Source organism: Dioscorea cayenensis, chromosome 16 (genome assembly GCF_009730915.1).
Source record: "Dioscorea cayenensis subsp. rotundata cultivar TDr96_F1 chromosome 16, TDr96_F1_v2_PseudoChromosome.rev07_lg8_w22 25.fasta, whole genome shotgun sequence".
In the NCBI taxonomy this organism is placed as follows: domain Eukaryota; kingdom Viridiplantae; phylum Streptophyta; class Magnoliopsida; order Dioscoreales; family Dioscoreaceae; genus Dioscorea; species Dioscorea cayenensis.
In genome coordinates, this window is record NC_052486.1 from 22,677,353 (window position 1) to 22,699,422 (window position 22,070).

Sequence of the window (22,070 nt, forward strand, 5' to 3'; positions counted from 1 at the left end):
AATTATCTAACTTCAATCTGATTTTACCAAGTAGTTACCCAGTGAGATTATGACTTATTTTTTTGATAATATAAATGCCAAAAATTCTTTGATCAAGGCAGTGGATTGTGAATCCACCATGCGCGGGTTCAATTCCCGCCGTTAGCCCATAACAATTCCTATTTGCCGGTTGGGAGATTAGTTAACTCCCACATGTGATTTCGAATAATAGCACTTAGTTCATCATTCATGGCAGCTTGTCATTCATCATGCTTCACAGTGTCTTCATATGAAGTGGGATCTGAGACCGAAAGAACAAGGTTGCATGTGTTATATATATCAATGTGAGTTCTATATCTTGTTTGAGAGTCAGTATCACCAGAGATGTTGCATGAAGACGTATAGTGATCAAGTAAAGCTGTAGAATTGCTTGATGTTGATTTCTCTAGATGGTCTTGAATTGTGTTGACAGTAATGAACTCAGGGACTCCATCAACATGTGCCTTGGGCCAGTCAAACATTTATGTTGACTTTGACTCTTCTGGTCACAGGATCAAAGAGCTTATACCCCTTTGTTTCTTCGCAATAGCCTATGAACACATATCTGTGAGTTTTGGGATCTAGTTTTTGGCGGTTCTGAGAATCAACTAGTGTATGAACCACACAACCAAACACACGGAGGTGTCCCACTCAAGGCTTCTGCCCAAAGACAGCTTCATAGGGAGTCATTGCACCAATTGCACTACAAGATGAATGGTTTCAAATATATAGGCCAATACGGATGAGAATCCATTCTTCAAGTCCATGTTGAATAACATAGGGAGCGCTAGCATCTTGTACACGAAGTTCTTCAGTTGCTTCTTCATCCTGCCCCCCCTTCAGTAAATCCATTCTCAACAATGTTCCATAGCTTCGTAGATTTAAACATAGTCTTCATCTTCAAACACCAGAGGTTGAAGTTGTCCCCTTTGAATATTGGTACAGGAGTCTGAGATGAGCTACCAGCATCTGCTATGATTGTCCAAGCTCTGATACTACTGTTAAAACTTAAAACAAGAGAATACAACAAACAGATAAAGAAGATAGCAAGAAGAAAGGAGGAGATGAAGATGGAACTCTCTATGGAACTATTGCCTGACTTGCTTGAAATTCAAATGAAACTTACAAGAGTCAATATAGACCCATGTGACTGACACAGTACACAAAACATTAATAACATAGTTCCCAATACAAATCAACTAGGATAATAAGATAACCATACACATCAGTACCGCATATGCACATACTAACTATTAAGGGAACTAGAGACCTCTTAGTACCCAGCAGTGTGTTCATCTGAGAAGCACATCAACATATCCAACATGTTGATTTGAGTAGCACATCAGCAGAATAAAACTATCACTATATTTTTTTTCTTTTACTACTTCTTCCAAGCACAAAATAACTCCAAGGTGTTGTGGGTTTTTTTCTACCAATGGGGGCTCTTCCTTCACCGCCCCCATGGGGATGGTCTACAGGGTTCATAACTACTCCTCTTACTACATGGCTCTTACCTATCCAACACTTAGATCTGGCTCTACCCAAACTTTTTTGATTCACTCCTACATTACCCACTTGTCTGACTATTGCTGAGTAGTTTTTGGATATCAAACAGACCACCCTAGATGGTAATCTTAATGTGGCCGATTTACTCTCTTTTGCATGACACATTATCGGCTAAATTGGTAATTTCATCTCACATTCTAACATAAAATTTTGACATTAGATCATTAAAAATAGTTCAAAATTTCTCAGGTGATCATGCCCTCGTCAAAAAGTTTGGTGCGCTATCAAAAAATTTTCCATATATATCTTTATCCCAGTCCAGCGGAGCACCAGACCGGGGCCTTTATAAACTCCGCGGGTTTGACCCCCAAACCCGATAACGCAGCGATGCTCCCGTTCGAGGAGCAAATCTTATCGGATCTTCTCGAGGATCCGCACGGCGGCCTCGTCGTCGTCTCCGCCGGCCTCCCCCTCCACTCCATCGCCGCCTCTCTCCTCATCGTCCACCACTCCTCCTCCGGCTCCATCCTCTTCCTTTCCGCCTCCGACTCCCAGAAATCCTCCGTTCTCCAGTCCCTTCAACGCCTCCAAGACCCTAACCCTAACCCTAACCTCCCTTCTGAGCTCGCCGGAGACCTACCCGGGAACCAACGTGCCGCTCTATACTCCAGTGGCGCTGCCTTTTTCGTCACCGCCCGCGTCCTCATCGCTGACCTCCTCTTCCCCCGTGCTCCCCCTGGCTCCATCTCCTCCCTCATTATCCTCAACGCTCATCGCCTCTCTGACACCTCGCCTGAGGCCTTCATTGCACGCCTTCTCCGCCGGCACTCCCCTCGCGCCTCCGTTGTTGCCTTCTCTGATCGCCCCCTTCCTCTCTCGTCTGGGTTCTCTAAGCCGGAGCGCATTTTGAAGTCTCTTTATATTAAGAAGCTTCATCTTTGGCCGAGGTTTCATGTCCTTGTGTCGGCGGATCTTGAGAAGGATCCCCCGGAGGTGGTTGATGTGAGAGTCCCGATGACGGCCGCTATGAAGGGGGTGCAGAGCGCGGCGCTGGAGGCGATGGGGGCGTGTCTGAGGGAGCTGAGGCGGACGAATAAGGTTGATGTTGATGACCTCACTGTGGAGAATGGGTTGTTCAAGTCGTTTGATGAGATTGTTAGGCAGCAACTTGATCCCATTTGGCATACTCTTGGGAAGAAGACCAAGCAGCTGGTGAATGATCTCAAGACGCTCAGAAAGCTGGTGGATTATCTTGTTAGGTGAAAAATTTTCCATCTTTTTGCTACCTATCTTTTGAAAAAGCTCATTGCAAAATAGTTGGGCTTTTTGATTTGTGATTGGTCATCTTCGTCAATCAATCTGATTTTGCTTCATTCTGATATCAAAATGACTTGATTCTTTGATGAGCTTTAGTATGTCTCATTCTAGACTAAGTGAAGAATGGTGGTTTTGATGGAATTTGGAGCAGGTATGATGCTGTAACATTTCTGAAATACTTGGACACACTTAGAGTCTCAGAGGGAGGTAAATCGATCTGGATTTATGCAGAGTCAAGTTATAAGATATTTGAGTTTGCAAAAAAGCGGGTTTATCACGTGTTGCGAGCAGATGGTTCAAAGATCAGCATGAATAGTAAGAGTGCTGCAAACAAGAAAAGGAGGGTGAATGATGATAATAATAAGAACAGAGGTGGTACATTATCTGTACTCGTTTCATTTTTCCTGAACCATTCATGACTTATTCCGTATTAATCCTAAAAGTTACACTTACATTGGAATATTTGATGGTCAGAAAATGAGGCATCTTGTTCTGATGGCGGGAAGGGCCACATAAACAGTGGTGTAATGTTGGAGGAAGTTTTGGAAGAAGCACCTAAATGGAAGGTGTTAAGAGTGAGTGAGTGATTAATAAGCTTTTCTTAATGTGACTGCATTGATTGCATTTATCAATGATCAATGACAGGTTCAGTTCTTGATGGAAAACGGCTTTGTTTTGTTTATGTTTTTAATCCAATATATTTGGAATTATGTGTATTAGGAATTATTGGAAGAGATAGAAGAAGAGCGAAGAAAAGTAGCTTTGTCAAGAGAAGATGAACTTGGGATTGAAGATACTGGAGAAGATACTGGTATTGTAATGGTAGCTTGCAAAGATGAGAGATCATGCTTGCAATTAGAAGCCTGCATCACAAAAGGCCCACACCAAGTATGTTATATCTTTAAACTTTTTAATTTCAAATCCTTTCTTAACTATGTTGAACTGCAGCATAATTTTCTTCTGTCGAGTAGTATCTTTCAAACAAATATATGTTTCAGCTTTACGCTATATATTTTCTGGTTTTGTTATTTGACTCCAGTGGGTAAATGTGCATTTTCTCAAACATCATTCCTCAAATATAAAATATTTTCTTGTCTAGGCTTTAACAGCATTTTACATTGAATTTACTTTCATGTTAACTGCTCATGCCCTAGTTAGTGAATGTATAGTATAGATCACTATTTTTTATTTTATCTGGATAGGTTATGCGAGAAGAATGGGGGAAATACTTATTGGGTAAGGCTGAACTGCATGGCCTACAAAAGCGTAGTAAGAAGAAAAATCAAGAACCTAAGGGCTTTGGCATACTGAATGGAGAGGTTGCTAATGGCCCTTATGAAAATACTGACCCAAGCAGCATATCAAAGCTTGAAAATGATGCCCTTTTGGCTGCAGCATCAGAGATCAGCCATCTAGCAAGTGAAGAAATTAGTGTTGGGGATGGCTCTGACCCATGTGCAACAAGAGGGAGGTCTAGAAAATGTAGAGGTAGAGGAAGAGGGAGGTCCAAGAAAGCTTCCAGTAAGGGTCAGACTCCTATCAATAGACACAAAAACCCTGGTGATGATAAAGTGATTGGTAAAGGATGTTCCGCAATTGAAATTCAAGGTGCTGAGAAAGACACAGAAGATGCTACTGATTTGGAGGAAAGGTCTTTACTAGATGCATCAACTGATAAAGCTGTTCTGCGAAGGCATTCCAAAGATCATGATATTTCAGAGTCCGTTTGCGCAAAGCCACTTCCTCCTGTGCAGTTTTACGCCTTAGAAAGTGATAAACATATTCTTGATGTCTGGAAGCCATCTGCAATTGTTGTTTACCACCCTGACATTGCCTTTGTCAGGGAAATTGAAGTCTATAAGGCAGAAAATCCCTCTAGGAAGTTGAAAGTCTATTTTCTGTTTTATGAAGATTCCACTGAGGTGCAGAAATTTGAGGCAAGCATTCGCCGGGAGAATGCAGCATTTGAATCTTTGATCAGGCAGAAATCTTTGATGATGATTCCTGTTGATCAGGTTTGGCCTTGCTGCCTCTACTATCTGTTGTTGAATCCTGTTGATCATAGTTGCTCTGGTTTGATTTAGATCCACATTAGTGTAGTTTTTGCAGTTTTTTGCTTCAGAGATAATGCAATTTGTTGTCTTGGCAGGTTATTTGCTGGTAATACAATTGGTTATATAATTTATTAAACTTGGATTTCTTTTCAGGATGGGAGATGTATTGGTTTAAAATCTTCCAGCGAGCCTGACCTTCATGGTTTACAAAATTCACAGACTAGAAAGGCAGGTGGTAGAAAGACGGTTGAGAAAGAAATGCAGGTGGATGTTAAGGAAAAAAAAACTCGTGTAGTTTGTAGTTCTATACAAGTTTATGGACATAGAAATATTAAATCTTTCTCAATCAATTGTGGTACAGGTTATAGTGGACATGAGGGAGTTTATGAGTAGCCTTCCCAATGTTCTACACCAAAAGGGCATGCGAATTATACCTGTTACTTTAGAAGTCGGAGACTATGTTCTTTCACCAATGATTTGTGTTGAGAGAAAGAGCATTACAGATCTATTTCAGAGCTTTGCATCAGGTCGTCTTTATCATCAGGTGGAAACTATGGTACGCTACTACAGGATGCCTGTGCTTCTGATTGAGTTCTCTCATGAAAAGAGCTTTTCATTTCAGGTAGTAAATATCAGGTTTTTTGAGTTTTAGCGTTTCAGTTGGTAGCAGAATTTTATCCATTAACGATCTTGAGCACATATACATCATGTCCTTGACTGTTGTCTTTATTACTTTTGAACAGAATTTTAATAAATGGCCTTAAATTTGACAATATTCTCTGCCACTATTATCTGTGCATTAGAAGTGATGCTTTGCTCTAATATTTATCTGCGGACATACTAAATAACATTTTGTGGATTGTTGATTTCTAATATGACTTAGAAGTTTAAACTTGATGCTTCTGTCTCAATGATAAACAAATAAACTGGCTATTTGAACATTTTTGCTTATATTGTTATTTGAAAATTCAATTTCTGTACACAAAAGGAGATATGTCTGGAGGATAACAAAATATTCCCTTCATTGGCAAGATAAATATTTCTCATCATTTTGATTCTTGCATACATACTAGAATTTATTTTGAGATGGGCAAGGACTAGTTTCATCTTTAAGCTGATACATCCAATTTTTTCCTATATGGAAGAAGAAACTTTTTATCCATCTGCTCGGTCGCCACACGCATATATCTTTCTTCAGGACTGACACATTTTGAAATAAGAACTTGAGAATTTTCATGAAGCACTGACTTCCTGGTTATTTGTCTCTAGATGGTACTTGGGCAATGAACTCTACATGAAATTTTACCTGTAAAAATGTAACTATTTTGCTGATAGGCAAGGAAATTAATTAGTGTACATTTTCTTGCAGTCTGCAAATGATATCAGTGATGATGTTTCTCCAACAAGTATTATATCAAAGCTGTCATTGCTCGTTTTACATTTCCCCCGCCTACGGCTTGTCTGGTCCCGCAGTGTTCATGCAACAGCAGAAATATTTGCTTCATTGAAGATGAATCAAGATGAACCAGATGAAACTAAAGCAATAAGAGTTGGTGTACCATCAGAAGATGGAGTCATAGAAAATGATGTAAGGTAAGAAGCATAACCAAGATCAGTATTTTACAAGTGATAAATGAATTAGACTTCTAACTGTAGAGCATAAATTAATCCATTAGATGTTAAAAGGACGACCTCAAACCCATTACTGAACATTCCCATCAAAATTCATAGGAGCCTCTGAATCCCTTTTTAACAGAAATGGATGACAAGTAATTTTAACGTTAAGTTCATTGGAGTAAAGATTTCATTGCACCTCAAGTCATTTGCAATTTCTTTTAAGAATGTGTTCTTTCTGTACATAATGTTCTTAATACATGTTCAGTTTGACAAATATTTCACACGATTTAATTTTCTTTCCAGAGCCGAAAATTACAACACATCTGCTGTTGAATTCTTGAGACGCCTACCCGGTGTGACTGATTCAAATTACCGAGCTCTGATGGATGGATGCAATAGCCTTGCTGAACTCGCTCTTCTTCCTATCGAGAGGTTAGCAGAACTGATGGGAGGTCAAAAATTAGCTCGGACATTGAAGGACTTCCTTGACGCAAAGTTTCCCACATTACTGTAACTCTTTCGACTAACAATACTTGATGATGCAGATATCAACCTCGCACTTCCCGGTTTCTACAGATAGTACCGTGGTCGCTGTGGCACAATGCCTATTAGTAATTCATGCGGCACAAAGATTTTTTTCCCCCATTTTTTCATTGATAATATTGTTAATTTATGTGCCAACAAACTCTGCATTGATGTGCCCTAATTTATCTATGTGCTATTGAGAAGGATTAAAAGTAGTGAAAGTTTCAGAGTCTATGTGTGTTTTCATGTAAAAGGAATGGTCCATCTTAGTGTTTGAAATTACCTCACTAGACAGTGTATGTGATCCACTGGACAATTTAATGTAATAAATTAGTTATAAAAGAGCATTCTATTTTATTTGAATTTATGGTACATAGATAATTAAAAAAAAATCTCCTTAAAATTTCTATTTACTTCCATTTTTATTTTTATCTTAATCTAAAGGGCCAAATGTGGTAATTTTCAAAGATTTCATTCCTGAAATGCCCTCATGTCCAAACTTTGTGGTCATTTTCAGTCCCAAAACGCCCTCGTGTCGCCCACTCTTCCCGCTATACACCTCAAACTTACAAATGATAATGCCCAGAATGCCCCTGCTATCCGCCGCCCAAATTTTCCACGCTTCACTATCGTCAGATCTCGATCCCCAATTTTTCCAGCTCTCGAAGCTGCAGCGATGGATCAAGAGCACGAGGTCTATGGCGCCGATATCCCCGCCGACGAGCCCTACATGGATGGCGACGATGACGATGGCGACGGTGGTGATCACGATCCCCAAGATTCCTCCGGCACCGAGGTCTTTCTCCTTTCCCCTTCTCTTTTTCTCTTTTAATTCTTTTTTTAGGTTTTGAGAATGATTTTTTTGGTTGATTTTTGTAGAATATTGAGGATTTGAAGAAGCGATTGAGGGCCATCGAGGAGGAGACTGATGCTCTTCAGGAGATGCACGACAAGGTCGCCAAAGAAATGGGCGCCCCTGCCTTTGGTATTCATTTAGATAGCTTTATATTCCCTTTTGATTGATTTGTCTTATCTTATAATTTGCCGTTATTCTGATTTTCTCTTGATCAAAAAGTGATTTTGAAGTTTTTTTTGGTCTTGTGGATAAGTCCAGGGTACTTTTTGTTGCTGTTTTTTGTGACTTTTTTGTGCTTTTGTATCATATAAGATGAATCTTCAAGTTCTGCTGCAACCCAAGCTGAAAAGGAGGAGGTGGATTCTCGTTCAATCTATGTTGGTAATGTAAGTTTCTTTGTCCCTTGTTCTTCAATTCCTTGATTTTGATGATGTAAGTTCATTTGCCATGTAGATTTATGCTTAAATGTAACCTATACTAGTGAGGCATCATGTGTGCACAAATTTTCTTTTTGAAGCTTGAATGGGATTGAATCTTCAAGAGTGAGTGCACGGTTATATATTTTGGTGCATTAGGTTTGGTATGGAAGAAGCTAATAGTGAAAAAAGTTGCAACCTTATCTAACGGGCCAATTATGCATGAAAATATTCTTTTATAAGCTTGAGTGGGTTTGAGTCCACAAAGATTGTGCAAAAGTGTATGTTTCAGATCATTAGTTTGGTTTAGAGAAGTGAATTGTGAGAAGGATAGATCATTTATTTGTCTGCTTATGGTTGAAGCATTTGGGCAAACATTGTGGGCTTGTTTCTCCCTCGCACACACACACACACGCACCCAAAAAAAAGGAGGGAGACAGAAAAATAACTAGACTGTTTTAAGAGTAGCACAGGGGGAGGGGCCTGGAAATGGTTTTTCTCATGGGTTGGAACCCAAACTTTCCATTATATGCTGGAACATGTATATATTGACAAGTATACTTGATCAGCTCATTATCTTTTCCTTACGTTTTCATTGATATGTCTAAAACCAGCCTTGCATATGTTCCCTCCTTTTTGTAGGTCGTTATATGTCTTATTGTTTTTTCATTTAATAATTACTAGAAGTCACTTACATAACCAAATTTAATTGCTTGATTTCACTTTTTTTTTGGAAATTTAATATTTTTTTAATATAAGTAGAGTTCCTTACATGTGTTGTTGTGTTCAATGATTTATGAGCAATTAAGACGAAAGTTTCAAAACATTCCTTTTCTTAGTTGGATGATTAAATTTCCATACTTCCATTAAACTATCAGTTAGTCAAGTTTATTATTTTGCTATATTATAAATTTAGAATCTAACATTGTTGTTTTTTCTCTGTCATCCTTCTAAGTATGGGTTCTTTTACAATTTCTTCACTCATAAATATTTCATCACACCATCACATAAATGAGAGTTGAACATGATTAATCTATTCATTTCCAAGACTAGAAAGGAACTTTGAACTCTACCAAGTTATAGGCACCTTTTTTTCCCTTGTCATTGCTAGTTCAAGAATACTTATTAGAATAACTAATAGCCCTGCATTGGTGAAATAGTAAGTTTGAACTTGAATATGCAAGTCCGGTCTCCTACTCTATTAGCTTAAATTTGTGGGTTTAATTGGGCCCATACAATCTGTTTGTATACATTTAATATGGTAATTGGTTTGTTAAAATAGACCAACTCATAGAGGGGTGAATTCAAGTAACTAATAATCCCACATTGATTAAGTGGTAAGTTTGACTTGAATATGTTAAGTTTGGGTCTCTCATCTTATCAACCTAAGCTTGTGGGCTGAATTGGAATATGCAATGCTGGTTTAGTTTGCATCTAACAACATGTTTTAACAATACTCACTAATTTATTTCAGGTAGATTATGGGTGCACCCCAGAGGAAGTCCAGCAGCATTTTCAGTCTTGTGGGACAGTTAACAGAGTGACAATTCTAGCTGATAAATTTGGCCAACCTAAGGGATTTGCCTATGTGGAATTTGTTGAAGTTGATGCTGTTCAGAATGCTATCCTACTAAATGAATCAGAATTGCATGGACGCCAATTAAAGGTTCTCAATTGTTGAATGAAAACCTTTTACTCTAACTTAACATACCTAATTTTCTGTTTGTTTATTTACTTTTCTTTTTGCAGGTCTCAGCTAAAAGAACCAATATTCCTGGAATGAAGCAATATAGGGGGCGTCGGCCAAATCCATACATGGGTTTTCGATCACGAAGGCCTTTCATGCCAGCTCCCTATCCCTCATTTGGATATGGGTATGAAATATTTTCTTTAAACTTTTTAGTTCCTTGTTTATGTAGGCCTGACAAAGGAATACTGATGGGTGATTTTATGATCTTTCTATCACTAATCAATCAGTTTTATTTCTTTGACTTCTATTTTTTTATTCATTTATGGAAGATTATGAAGAAATAAGAACTTTTTACGAGCTTCAGTTTTTAAGAAAAGATTTGAATGATATTCAATATAGATAGGACTCATTGCTCTCCCCATTTTTCTGTCCTAGTGGAAATGTGCATCATCTCATACGGTAGAAACAATTTGAAAAATTCTTGATGGTTTTCTTTCCAAGGTTATCCCTAGTCTCTAAGGCTAACTGATGATATGCTTGTAAGTTATCAATTGTCAGGGTTTTACAAAATCTGTATATTTGAAATCAGGCTCCAGTCTATCTTCAGGTTTAAACAAACTATTATAAATTTATAATGTGTTGGCATTATTACTACATTGTAGATAGTCATTGATATTCGCTTCTGTTTAGATTCAAGCTTGAAAAGCATTCAACCGATCTACCGACAGATTGTAGTGCAGACTTTGAGAAAATGGAAATGGTTTTGCCAGACATGCATGAGAAGAGCTCTAAGAATTGCTCAATGAAATGTCTATTAGATGTGCAGTGAAACACATATGCATGCATGAAAGGTGTTGCATATAAAACGAGACATATGCATGTGCCATGTTTTACTACACATTCTAGATTCTAATCCATACAAGAACATATAAAGCATTCCTTGTGGTTTCTGCCCAATTTGGCTACTGGTTTTGCCACATTATGCACCATTGCACTGTTAAAATTTAAAACTGACACTTTATGTTCCGTCTTTTATATGCAGCAAGGCTCCAAGGTTCAGGAGGCCTATGCGCTACAGGCCATATTTTTGAGATCTCCATGTTATATGTTTGGCCATGTCATGGAATTATCCAGCTTATACACTCTGTTTCACTAATTGTGTTTCTTAAAAGCTGGACAGATGTGAGAACATCGACGCATTCTCGCATCACTTGTATTATCTTAGTTTTCATGATCAAACAGCATGCAACAAAACCAGCAAACATCACTGAATTCACTCTTTTGAACAATGAGAGAAGACAGGATTGAGCATCAAGCCAGATACAAAAGTTTGGTAATAATACATTGATGTTTTAGCAACCGGAAGACTGATGATTAGTGATAATGATTGTGTAGTTTGATCATTTGTTTTGTGAATTGAGGATCAATTGCTCATCATGTTTAAGTTATGCCTACTTAACTACTGAATCTCCAGATTAAGGATCTCATTCTGTTGTTGTTGTTGTTTGTATTTATGCAAAAACTTGGTAGGTTGAATTGTAACAGTTATTAAAACTGATTGGAAGTTTATTATGCTAAAGTTTATGTGAAACTTAAATATTTGCTCAAGTTGGTGCTTTTTTGTATTAACAGTTATTAATTTTTTTTAAAGAAGAAAAAAAAAAAACAAAATCTAAAAAGCTGGCAGTTTGGATGTGCTTGAGCTCATGACTGGTCCAAACTAACTGAAGAGAGCATTGGATTCTTTCAGTGGAAACAGCACTTGAACACATTCCAACATTCCAGTTTGCAAAATTTAATGATAAAAAGTCTTCCCACTTTGAAAGCTATGAACTTTAAACAGCTTAAAAAAGGACATAAAAATTATTAAAAAAAAAAATCAAAAACAAAACACAAAACACAAAGAAGAAGCCTATCATTCAAGGCATGCATGCATCTTATTAGCTGCATAGCACCTAAACCAAATATTCCTTTTTTGTGGTCCTTAAACATTGCTCTATAATTATAAAAACACACACTCTTTACTTAGTTTTTTTTTTCTACAGTACTTTTTCATGTATGAAAGAATGAGATGAGAGGTTGTCATTCCCTGCCTTTATTCTTCTCTTGACTCAGTCCTTGCTTTTGACTAACAATAAGGATATCCCTTCCCTTTCTAGGCTTCTATTCCCATGCTACACTATTACTAAACTTATATATATATATGTAATGAATGAACATTGTTTATTTTGTTTATTTTCATTACTTTTATATGGTTGTTTTATATATATATATGAAGAGAGGGATAAAGTATTTAAAAACTATTTCTTAGGATCCTTCTCCACCAATGAAAAAAATTTCATGCCTTTTAGACCAAGGACCCCAGTGTTAAGTGTCCCCTACTTGCTCATAGCCTTAGGCCTACATTCTTGTATGTGTTTGTAGGTGTTTTTTTTTCGTGATAATATAATTTGTATCAATGAGTTTAATCACTCATTCAATTGCTAGTTAAAACTACATTCTTGATAGATTTTAATATATAAAAATAATAAATATAAAAAAAGAGAGAAAATTGAAGAAGCTTATGATGAATGATTAGAATTTAATGATTAGAATTTTCTCTCTTGTTTTTTTACATTTATTACCAAGTTTAGTACATATATATATAAAATAAAATAAAAAAATATGAGAGGCAGGAAACAAAAGACACAGTACTTGCTTTATACAAGCATGGCAAGTACTGCATGTCATTTATCAATTAAAAAAGAAAATTATAAATAAAACAGGACAAGCATGTCATGAGATTTCACTATGTACCAAAATAACTTCTCTAATTGAAGTTATAAATATGAAAAAGATAAGGTTTGACCCTGTTCCAGTGATGCTACTATGCAAGTGGAGGAAAGATAATTAATTAATTAATTTTTTTTTCCTCTTTTTTCTTTTTTTTTTTTAGAAAGAAAAAAAGAAAAGCACTAGTGTGAACCTTTGGTTAGTGTTTGAGTGAATGATTTAAGAGAACTTTAAGATGTGGGAATGGCATTGGTTGCATCAATTATAAGGTGCTCTTCTTTCTTGTTATGGCAGACCACCTTTTTCTAATTTGGAGGAACTAACCTTTTGACATCATTTTTCTCTCTTAAATCTATGTTTGATTGCAAGTATTTAAATCTTTTTTGATTTGGTGTATCCACCTTCAAAATTATTTTATATATATACACACACACATACATATGGAAGGGTTGACATAAAAATATTTTGATAATAAATAAATTATTTAAATTATTGGTATATTAAACAAGTGGTTTTGAGTTGAATTCTTATCTATATATATATGGGTACCTCTTTGGATTGGTTAAGAACCTATGATTATTGGGAGACCAGTGGTTCGATGTGGTATGATGGGTCAAAGAAAAAAAAAATGAACTTAAATTATTTTGATGTTGAATGCCATATTACTTACTTATATTTCACTGTAATAAGGTAATTTAAAATATTAACACTTCTTGAAATATTGATTAAATTAAAGCTAAAAATTATTTTTTATTTAAAAAACGATAAACCACTGTTTTATTAAAAACACAAATAAATAGTACATACAAGAAGATATATAACAAAGAGGTGAAAAGAAATAACACATAGTTTAGAGGGATTGGAAAAACTAAAAATAGTGTATAGCTCCTGAACAACTGGGCTAGAGAGGATCTCCTCGCAGGGCAATGGCGAAATGATATAGAGGAGACTAGGCAGCGGGAGAATCAGGGGTTTGGTTAACTCTGCCTCTGTAAGAGAGCAGTGGAACTAAGTGCTACTCCTCACCATAGCGGAAGTGACCTCCATCTTTTGTTTCTTGCTTACAAGGACTGTAGAAAACTAGTAAAAAAAAAAACATGAGAGTGATTCTCAAAATAATAGAAGACAAATAAGGTAATTTAAACTCAAATATACAGACATTTCTTGCCATCCAAATAGTCCAAGCGATAGCTCTAGCTAAAAGATTCCAAGATTCTCTGATTGCTGAGTTGAGCCTTTTACACTAGATCCCCCATAGTTCAACCGAGGATGTTGAGGTACGTGGTATCTTTATAATTTGAGTAAAATGATTCCAAATGAGTCTAGTAAAGGAGCAATGTATGAAAAAATAGTTCATAGTTTCAGTGTTGTGAGCCAGAATATACATGTGGCCGTAGGGAGCTTGTTACATCTCCTTACGGACTTACAGTTAGATGTCTAGGTTTTCACCCCTGAGATCTAGTAATTATACCAGAACTAGGAATTAGTGCCATCTCTGACAGTTGAGTGAATGCAGGTTTTAAATGTTAACAAAGAGTTCTTAAGAGAATGGTTTACTCTTGAACCGTTGGAAATACATGTTCCAAATTGGGATACTTCAAATGTAGTTTAATTGACTAACTTGGAAACCCCACCAATCTTATTTTTCTATCAATCAATCCAAGTTCTCTTTAATATATATATATATATATATATTTTTTCCTTTGAATTATTGTAAGTCAGTGCATATTTTTAAAATAAAATAATTACTAATCAGACCATGAACTCTGTTTTATTTGTCATTTTAATGCAAAACCTACCAACATTCCACTTATATATAAATATATATATGAAGAAATAATGGAGAGTGATATAAGAAGATGATCATTTGTTTTTAATAATTAGTTGGAAATCCTTTCCAACTTAAATTAATTATAAACTATTAGTCTAATATTTGACTAAATGGGGATAATATAATATATTTATATGTATATTTATATATGACAATTTAATATTTAATTCAGCAATATTTCTCTCTCCATTTGAGGGGAAAAGTGAGGGGTAATATGGGGTTTTCATAAATTCTTTTAGTTAAATTTTTGTCATGGATGATAAACAAACAATAATTATTTATACTGTTCACATAGAAATATAAGTAAATATAATTTTTACATGGTAAAATAGCAGTGATTACATAATTTTTTTATAAATATCTACAATATTTATAGTTTGCAAATTTCAAATATTACACACACATCCCTTTGAGATAGGATCCAATTATCTGTAACAAATGACATTTCTACCCGTATATATAAAAAAGACTGACTTCATTTGTATATATAGACTATATGTTTATGTACACATAGTTACAAATATATATATATATATATATGAGGACCATTTATTTATGAACATCCAACATTGACTACTGTTCATCAATGTCGGTTATTAGATCGCAATCTAATGGTTGATAATTGAATGCCCATAGATTTGTTATCTATGGACGTCCATAGAAGATGTTTTGCTATATATATATATATATATATGAACGTAACGTTGACATTGTTTTCGGTCTTGGAGTTTTATAAAAAATAAATCTTTCTTAGTAAATAGTTTTTGTATACATAAAAATTCTAACTTGAAATCATTTATTTTAGCAACTCAAACATTGTGATTTTTTTTAAAATTATATATATATATATATATAATAGTAACAAGTTGGTAGGAATAATGAAAGTTGTATGATAATGCGATAAAGAGAGCCCAATATATCAACTTGTTTTCGCATCAATCTAAACTAGCTTTGAAATCATTACCAATAATTAGTGCCTAAACAAAGTATTAATTGGTGTCTCGTCTTCCTAGCTAGGGTTTCGTTTGTTCACTTGTGACATGATTAATGTTTAACTTGTTTTGATGGTGAACCCTAAACTCCTTTCAATGATTAACTTATGACTTCAAAATAAATAGATAAAGCAAAATTTTATGTTTATTTATATATAATCATAATATTTAGCATCATCAATATTATTATGTGAATTAGACAAATAGATTTAATTAGCATTATCGATCAACTATTAATTAAAAGCAAATGGTCCTAGCTTTTTTTAATACATAACTATACCCATACTTTTTAAAACATATTTTCTATTTTTTTCTCTATTTATATTCTCTTTAATTCAAAATAAACCGATAATTATATCAGCACGCTAAATTTAAAAAATAAAAAATATATAGAGTACAAAACATAATTTATTATTGATGTACAAATAAACATATCTAAATCATAATTTTATGTATGGCAACTTAGTGAACATAATATTACTAATTAAAATAAATTATGAATTAGTATGTATCTACACATTGTATTATCATAATTAATAGTTTCAAATTACTTGCTACTTTTATTCATGTACATTGAAACATAGTCTTACATTTTTTATTTATTTATTTATATTTTGACTATCTATTTTCCCTCTACATTATTATATATCCATCCATGAATGATTTCTCAACAATTGTCTCAATAATATGGGAAAGACCAAGTATGCTATTACATGAAAGAGATTTTCTCCATATGTAACATCTATATTTATTTATATATTCATATATCCCTATCTCTATATCTTGTCAATCTCTTTCATATAATACAAGCAAGAAACTTTATTGTTTTGATCTATTTAAACCTTTATCTAGATCTAATTAACAGTCACAATGTCATTGTCCTTTTATAATTATCAATGTTTATCTATCAATCTATCAATTTATCAACCTACATAAACCTAAACTAACAGTTCAGTGATTAGCTAGTTACAGTGGATCTATAAAAAGCTATAAAGATTAAAAAAATAATAAAGAAAATAAATAAACGATAAACCACTTGTGCTTGTGTGCCTCAGCTCTGTCTTATCTCAATAAGTGAATTTGTGAGTGTTGGCCACTTCCTTCTTTGCTTCTAATTCAATTACTAATCATATCTTTCTTTTTTTCTAATTTTTTTTTATTCTTCTTCTTCTTTTTCCAGAGTCCTAAAAATTTTAGTATTTTTTCTTCAAGAATGGGATATACATAAAGATTTATATATACACACAGACGAAAAGACCAAAGCTTTTTGGTTCACTGGCATTAATCCCACTGTATAAAACTTAGTTCATGGAACTTTCATTATTTGTACTTGAAACAGATCAAAAACTATTAAAAACAATAGTGTCAAAAAAATTTCTTGTATAAAAATAGACTTGCCGCATTTATCAATATATATATATATATATATAAAGAGAAAGACTTAATTAGAATCTAATTATTAGTTTAATTTATATTAGACTTTTACAGAATAAAAACATAGTCACATCTTCTAGCATTGATATTATATAAAATAAATGAACCTTATTCTTTTGTCTTTCATTAATTAGCTTAAACTACATTGTTGTCCTATTCTTTTATAAAATAAATATTATATCTTCTATACATATATATTGAATGGTTAATAGTCATTGAAGTTCTTTTTAGGTGGAATTTTCAAATACATGAAGGTTTGAGCTGTTTAAGGTATTGAAATTAAATAAATCAATTCAATAGATTTATCAAGGAAAAAATTATATGTTTATTCTATAAATCTTTTTTTTTACTTTTTAACTTTAAAAAAGTGAGAAAAGTTGCATATGTGCTTCTATAAAAAACATAGATCTGCACTTATCCTTTTCATTATTTTTTTCTTATAAAACGTCTTAAATTTGATTTTATATAAGTAAAAAAAAATAACTTTATAATAACATCCTTGTAATTAAAACTTTTAGAATGGGTAATATGTAAAAGAACTATATATGTTATAAATTAGTTATGGTCCCTGTAAACACACCTAAACGGTGATGATGAAAAGGACATAATAGTGTAATTTGAAACTTTTATAAGGGGTAAAATGTAAAAAAATAATAACTATGTTATAGTTTAAGTTATGGTCCCTGGTTACACGCGTAAACAGTAATGATGAAAGAGTGAACACTGTGATGCTTGTGGCCTGGATGAGCGCCACGTGGATGATTCTAGCACGCGTAGATGAAGGGTTTTTACAAGCACTCAAATTATATCATTAAATATATCAACTTTTTTTTTTCTCCACTAGATACTTATTCCTATAATTTCATATATATATATTAATGAAAGTTAAATAAATAAAAAAATGGATTTATTTAAATTAATTAATGTTGAAAGATTAATTGGGTGTACTTTCGGATGGCATAAGAGATTAGTTCTTCAAGGTTCTTTATTCTTTCTTTTTTTTTTTATTTTTTAATTTTTAATTTTTTGATTAATAAAAAAAATGCAAGTTATTCCTTTTTTTGAACATGCTACCAAAGGTGGAGTCAAAAAATGATAATAGGTCTTCGTAATTGAATAATTGTTTAGAATAATGCAATTAATATTTGTGAACCTTATCCTTGTATTATTCTTCATTTTGATAATAATAAAATTAATTATTTTTTTAAGAATATATATATATATATATCATGTATGAAAAAAAAAGATTTTTAAGAGATAACTCTTGCTATCTTTTGTTAGAATGCAATTATATTAAATAAATATTAAATATAGAAATATAATTTTTTATAAATAAGATTGATTGAGAATTAAAAAAAAAAATAATTAAACAAAGTGAAGTTTTAACATAGATATATAATTATAATTTTTATTATTTTAATACCACTTCCCACCACCCCCCACTTCCAAAACTTCCAACACTTCCCTCCACTTCTGACATTGAAGTGATACCAATTTCACTACCCTTTTACTATCTAATCATTTTGTTCATGACTCAAAATCAATATACAATCACCGCCTAATCACAATTCATAAATCAAACCTCAAACCACAAACCCAAAGAATCTCTTCACTTTCCATATCTAAAGCTTGATCAAGTACTCACATCCACAAATCAACACCAACTTGTTAATATTATATCCCAATATTAAAGATTCATCAACCTTCCAAACTTATCCTCCCATCTACTACTCCTAAATCCATATAATATCATATATATATATATATATATGCATGCAAATGCTATTATGTACACCAACTTAATTACCAAAGAACTCCACCATGTCATCATCTTCATACTTCTCAACCATTCTTCATTCAATCACCAAAACTCCCCACAAACTCAAAAAAAGAATGCTAATAACTTGGACACCAGACCAAGAACTCAACCAAGTGAGGCAAAGATCAGGTGCTGATATGAAGAAGAAGCTTGATTGGTATGATCTTGTTGCTCTTGGTGTCGGTGGCATGCTCGGTGCCGGAGTTTTCGTCACTACCGGTCATGTAGCTCATACAATTGCCGGCCCTTCGGTCTTTGTCTCTTATATCATTGCCGGAGTTTCCGCTCTTCTTTCTTCCTTTTGCTATACTGAGTTCTCCGTCGAAGTTCCCGTCGCCGGTGGTGCTTTTAGTTATCTAAGAGTCACTTTCGGTATGATTTTATGATCATTGTAGATATATTCACACCTCTTTATATTGATGCTTAATCAATATATATAGTCTTACTAACAAAATCATTGTATGTATGTGAAATATATATATATATATATATATATATACATGAGATAACATCTTAATATATATGTAACAATATGATTAGGTGAGTTTGTTGGATATTTTGGAGGAGCAAACATATTGATGGAGTATGTTTTATCGAACGCGGCCGTGGCGAGAAGCTTTACCGAGTATTTGAGCTGCACTTTTGGTTCAAATAATCCAAATTCATGGAGGATTGAAGTGAATGGATTGCCAAAGGGTTATAGCTCTCTTGATTTCACTGCTGTTGCTCTTGTTTTAATCCTCACTCTTTGCTTGTGTCATAGGTGTGTTATCTTTTCACTGAACTTTATTTTTTGTATTTTTTTGATTATGAGTTAGTGGAGTAGCTCAAACATCACTTTATTTATTTATTTATTTTAATTGATTGATGAATTGCAGTACAAAGGAGAGTTCAGTGCTGAACTTAGTGATGACAGTGTTCCATTTGATGTTCTTTGGGTTCATAATAGTTGCTGGTTTCTGCAATGGGAGTTCAAAGAATTTAGTAAGGCCTAAAGGGTTGGCACCTTTTGGAGTTAGAGGAATTCTAAATGGAGCAGCCACTGTTTATTTTAGCTACATTGGTTATGATACAGTCTCAACCTTGGCAGAAGAAATAAAAAATCCTTCCAAGAACCTTCCGATCGGTATTACCGGATCAGTTATCATCGTCTCCGTCTTGTATTGCTTAATGTCTTTGGCTTTGTCCTCCATGATGCCTTACAATGAGGTACAAAAAACCAGAATTAAACATTAACAATTAAGATATATATATATATATATATTGATAGATTAATTGCTATATATATATTGTTTGTGATTTGATGCAGATAATGGAGAATGCTTCATTTTCATCGGCATTTCAAAATACAGTTGGATGGAAATGGGCGAGCAATGTCGTTGGTGCCGGAGCGAGTTTAGGCATTGTTGCATCTCTTCTTGTGGCCATGCTTGGGCAAGCTAGATACTTGTGTGTTATTGGGAGAGCTAGGCTTGTGCCTGTTTGGTTAGCCAAAGTTCATCCTTTTACTGGTACTCCTTTGAATGCTACTATCTTTTTGGGTAGGTATTTTGGTTTTTTTTTTTATCATTAATTTCATCTTTATTTCATGCTTCAAGAAAAAATGGAGTTTTATATCATATTTTATAATTAATTTTCATGAGAAAAGATCAGTTTTGATTAGTCTTAAGAGTTCATGATGTGCATCTATCTTGATTTCATGCTGTCAAAATTAAAGAAATAATATCTGAAGTGATCATAAAAAGTTTATAATTTGCTTAAAAGGATCAATTGTAAGTCTTATTATATATATAAGAATTCTTTCAACCTTGATTTCACGTTTGATTCAATGAGCCTTAAAAAATGCAAACACAATAATTAATTAATTAATTAAGAAGATTATTTTTCTGCAGTTTCTATTCAAATATAACAACTCTGAAGAATTTATTCACCTTGATTTCATGCTGTCTTCAAAATTAAATTCAATAAGCTGAAAGAAATTAACAATGAAAAATTACTCTCTTTTTTTTTTTTTACTTCTTTTCTGCAACTCATGACTTTAAACATCTTGCAAACATAAAAACTATCTTAATCTATAAATCAACATAAAAACAAACAACAAAACATAATTAAATTAACAAGTGTGAATTACATGACAGGGATATGCACTGCTTCAATTGCACTCTTCACAGACCTTGAAATAGTTTTAGAGATGATCTCAATTGGCACACTGGTAGTCTTCTACTTAGTAGCAAATGCTCTAATTTACCGAAGATACGTAAAGCTAAGCTCCGGCAACCCTTTTCCGACCATTCTCTTCCTCCTCATCCTCTCATTAACATCCATTGGCTTCTCATTATCATGGAAGTTCAATGGAGATTGTTTATGGGGACTCATCATCTTCGGCTTTGCCTCCGTCATCGTTACCGCCATTTTTCATCGGTTTGTTCCTTGTTATCATAGGCCATCAGAGTGGTCAGTGCCATTGATGCCATGGCCAGCAGCATGCTCAATTTTTCTCAATGTTTTCCTGATGAATTCTTTGAATAAGAAGGCATTTCAGAGGTTTGGAATTTGGAGTTTTGTGGTGACTTTGTTCTACGTGTTATATGGAGTGCATTCAACTTACCATGCAGAGGAGGAGGTGGGTTTGGAAGTGGACTTACATGATGGAAACTCACTTACAGCAATTGTTCAGACAAAGCTGGAAGTTCAGCTTGGTTGATTAATTTAATTTTATCTTGGTTTGGTTTCTTGTAAGTGGGAATACTTTGGATGGTGATTAGAGAGATCTTGAACTTAAATGTTTTGTCATTGTCTCTCTAGAAAATATCTTTCTTTTTTTTTTCATTGGGTATTAACAAATTTTAATTTATGAAAAACTCTCCAAGGATACAAAATTTTGAAAAGAAACTCATTTTATGAAAAACTAAATGCTAAACAACCGTTTGATTTGCGGTAATATGAAAACATTACCAAAAATCAGGTAGTAATTGAACTATGAACCAAACATCACCTAAAATACTAAAAAGAAACAAGAAATTGTGCACTATACACGAGTAATGCTAAACACACCGAAACCATTGCCCGAACTTACTTCCCCAATGACATGGCTCACCACTCTCTCTCCTCATTAGCTCATTTCTTTCATTTAAATTTAAAAAAAAAAGCGTCAAAGCTCATCATCTTCATCGCCTTGCTCCCATCTCCATCTCCTTGCTCTCATCTATCCATCCTCTTCACC

At 34.0% G+C, this 22,070-nt stretch overlaps 3 protein-coding genes across 5 annotated transcripts; all 3 read left to right on the forward strand.

Annotated features, from left to right (window-relative positions):
• The first annotated feature begins 1,873 nt into the window (after positions 1-1,873).
• LOC120278720 (DNA repair endonuclease UVH1) lies at positions 1,874-7,394 on the forward strand. 3 transcript variants are annotated; one of them, XM_039285449.1, is made up of 9 exons: positions 1,874-2,783; positions 2,993-3,213; positions 3,316-3,416; positions 3,562-3,729; positions 4,044-4,856; positions 5,049-5,159; positions 5,257-5,517; positions 6,265-6,483; positions 6,816-6,987. In XM_039285449.1, the coding sequence occupies exons 1-9, from the start codon at positions 1,912-1,914 to the stop codon at positions 6,843-6,845; spliced, it is 2,796 nt and encodes a 931-aa protein (XP_039141383.1). In that variant the 5' UTR covers positions 1,874-1,911; the 3' UTR covers positions 6,846-6,987. The 3 variants fall into 3 exon arrangements, with proteins under 3 accessions (XP_039141383.1, XP_039141382.1, XP_039141381.1); XM_039285448.1 differs by having other exon boundaries at positions 1,876-2,783; positions 5,257-5,451; positions 6,265-6,488; positions 6,816-7,394; XM_039285447.1 differs by having other exon boundaries at positions 1,877-2,783; positions 6,265-6,488; positions 6,816-7,394.
• A 118-nt stretch (positions 7,395-7,512) lies between these two features.
• Positions 7,513-11,607, forward strand: LOC120278721 (polyadenylate-binding protein 2-like). Its single transcript, XM_039285450.1, has 6 exons — positions 7,513-7,833; positions 7,917-8,022; positions 8,206-8,279; positions 9,784-9,975; positions 10,059-10,183; positions 11,042-11,607. Exons 1-6 carry the CDS (start codon positions 7,528-7,530, stop codon positions 11,088-11,090), a joined length of 852 nt encoding a protein of 283 aa, XP_039141384.1. The 5' UTR covers positions 7,513-7,527; the 3' UTR covers positions 11,091-11,607.
• Positions 11,608-18,816: 7,209 nt separating this feature from the next.
• LOC120279381 (cationic amino acid transporter 6, chloroplastic-like) lies at positions 18,817-21,635 on the forward strand. The gene is made up of 5 exons (XM_039286313.1): positions 18,817-19,219; positions 19,388-19,610; positions 19,726-20,056; positions 20,157-20,388; positions 20,986-21,635. The coding sequence occupies exons 1-5, from the start codon at positions 18,850-18,852 to the stop codon at positions 21,549-21,551; spliced, it is 1,722 nt and encodes a 573-aa protein (XP_039142247.1). The 5' UTR covers positions 18,817-18,849; the 3' UTR covers positions 21,552-21,635.
• Positions 21,636-22,070: the final 435 nt, after the last annotated feature.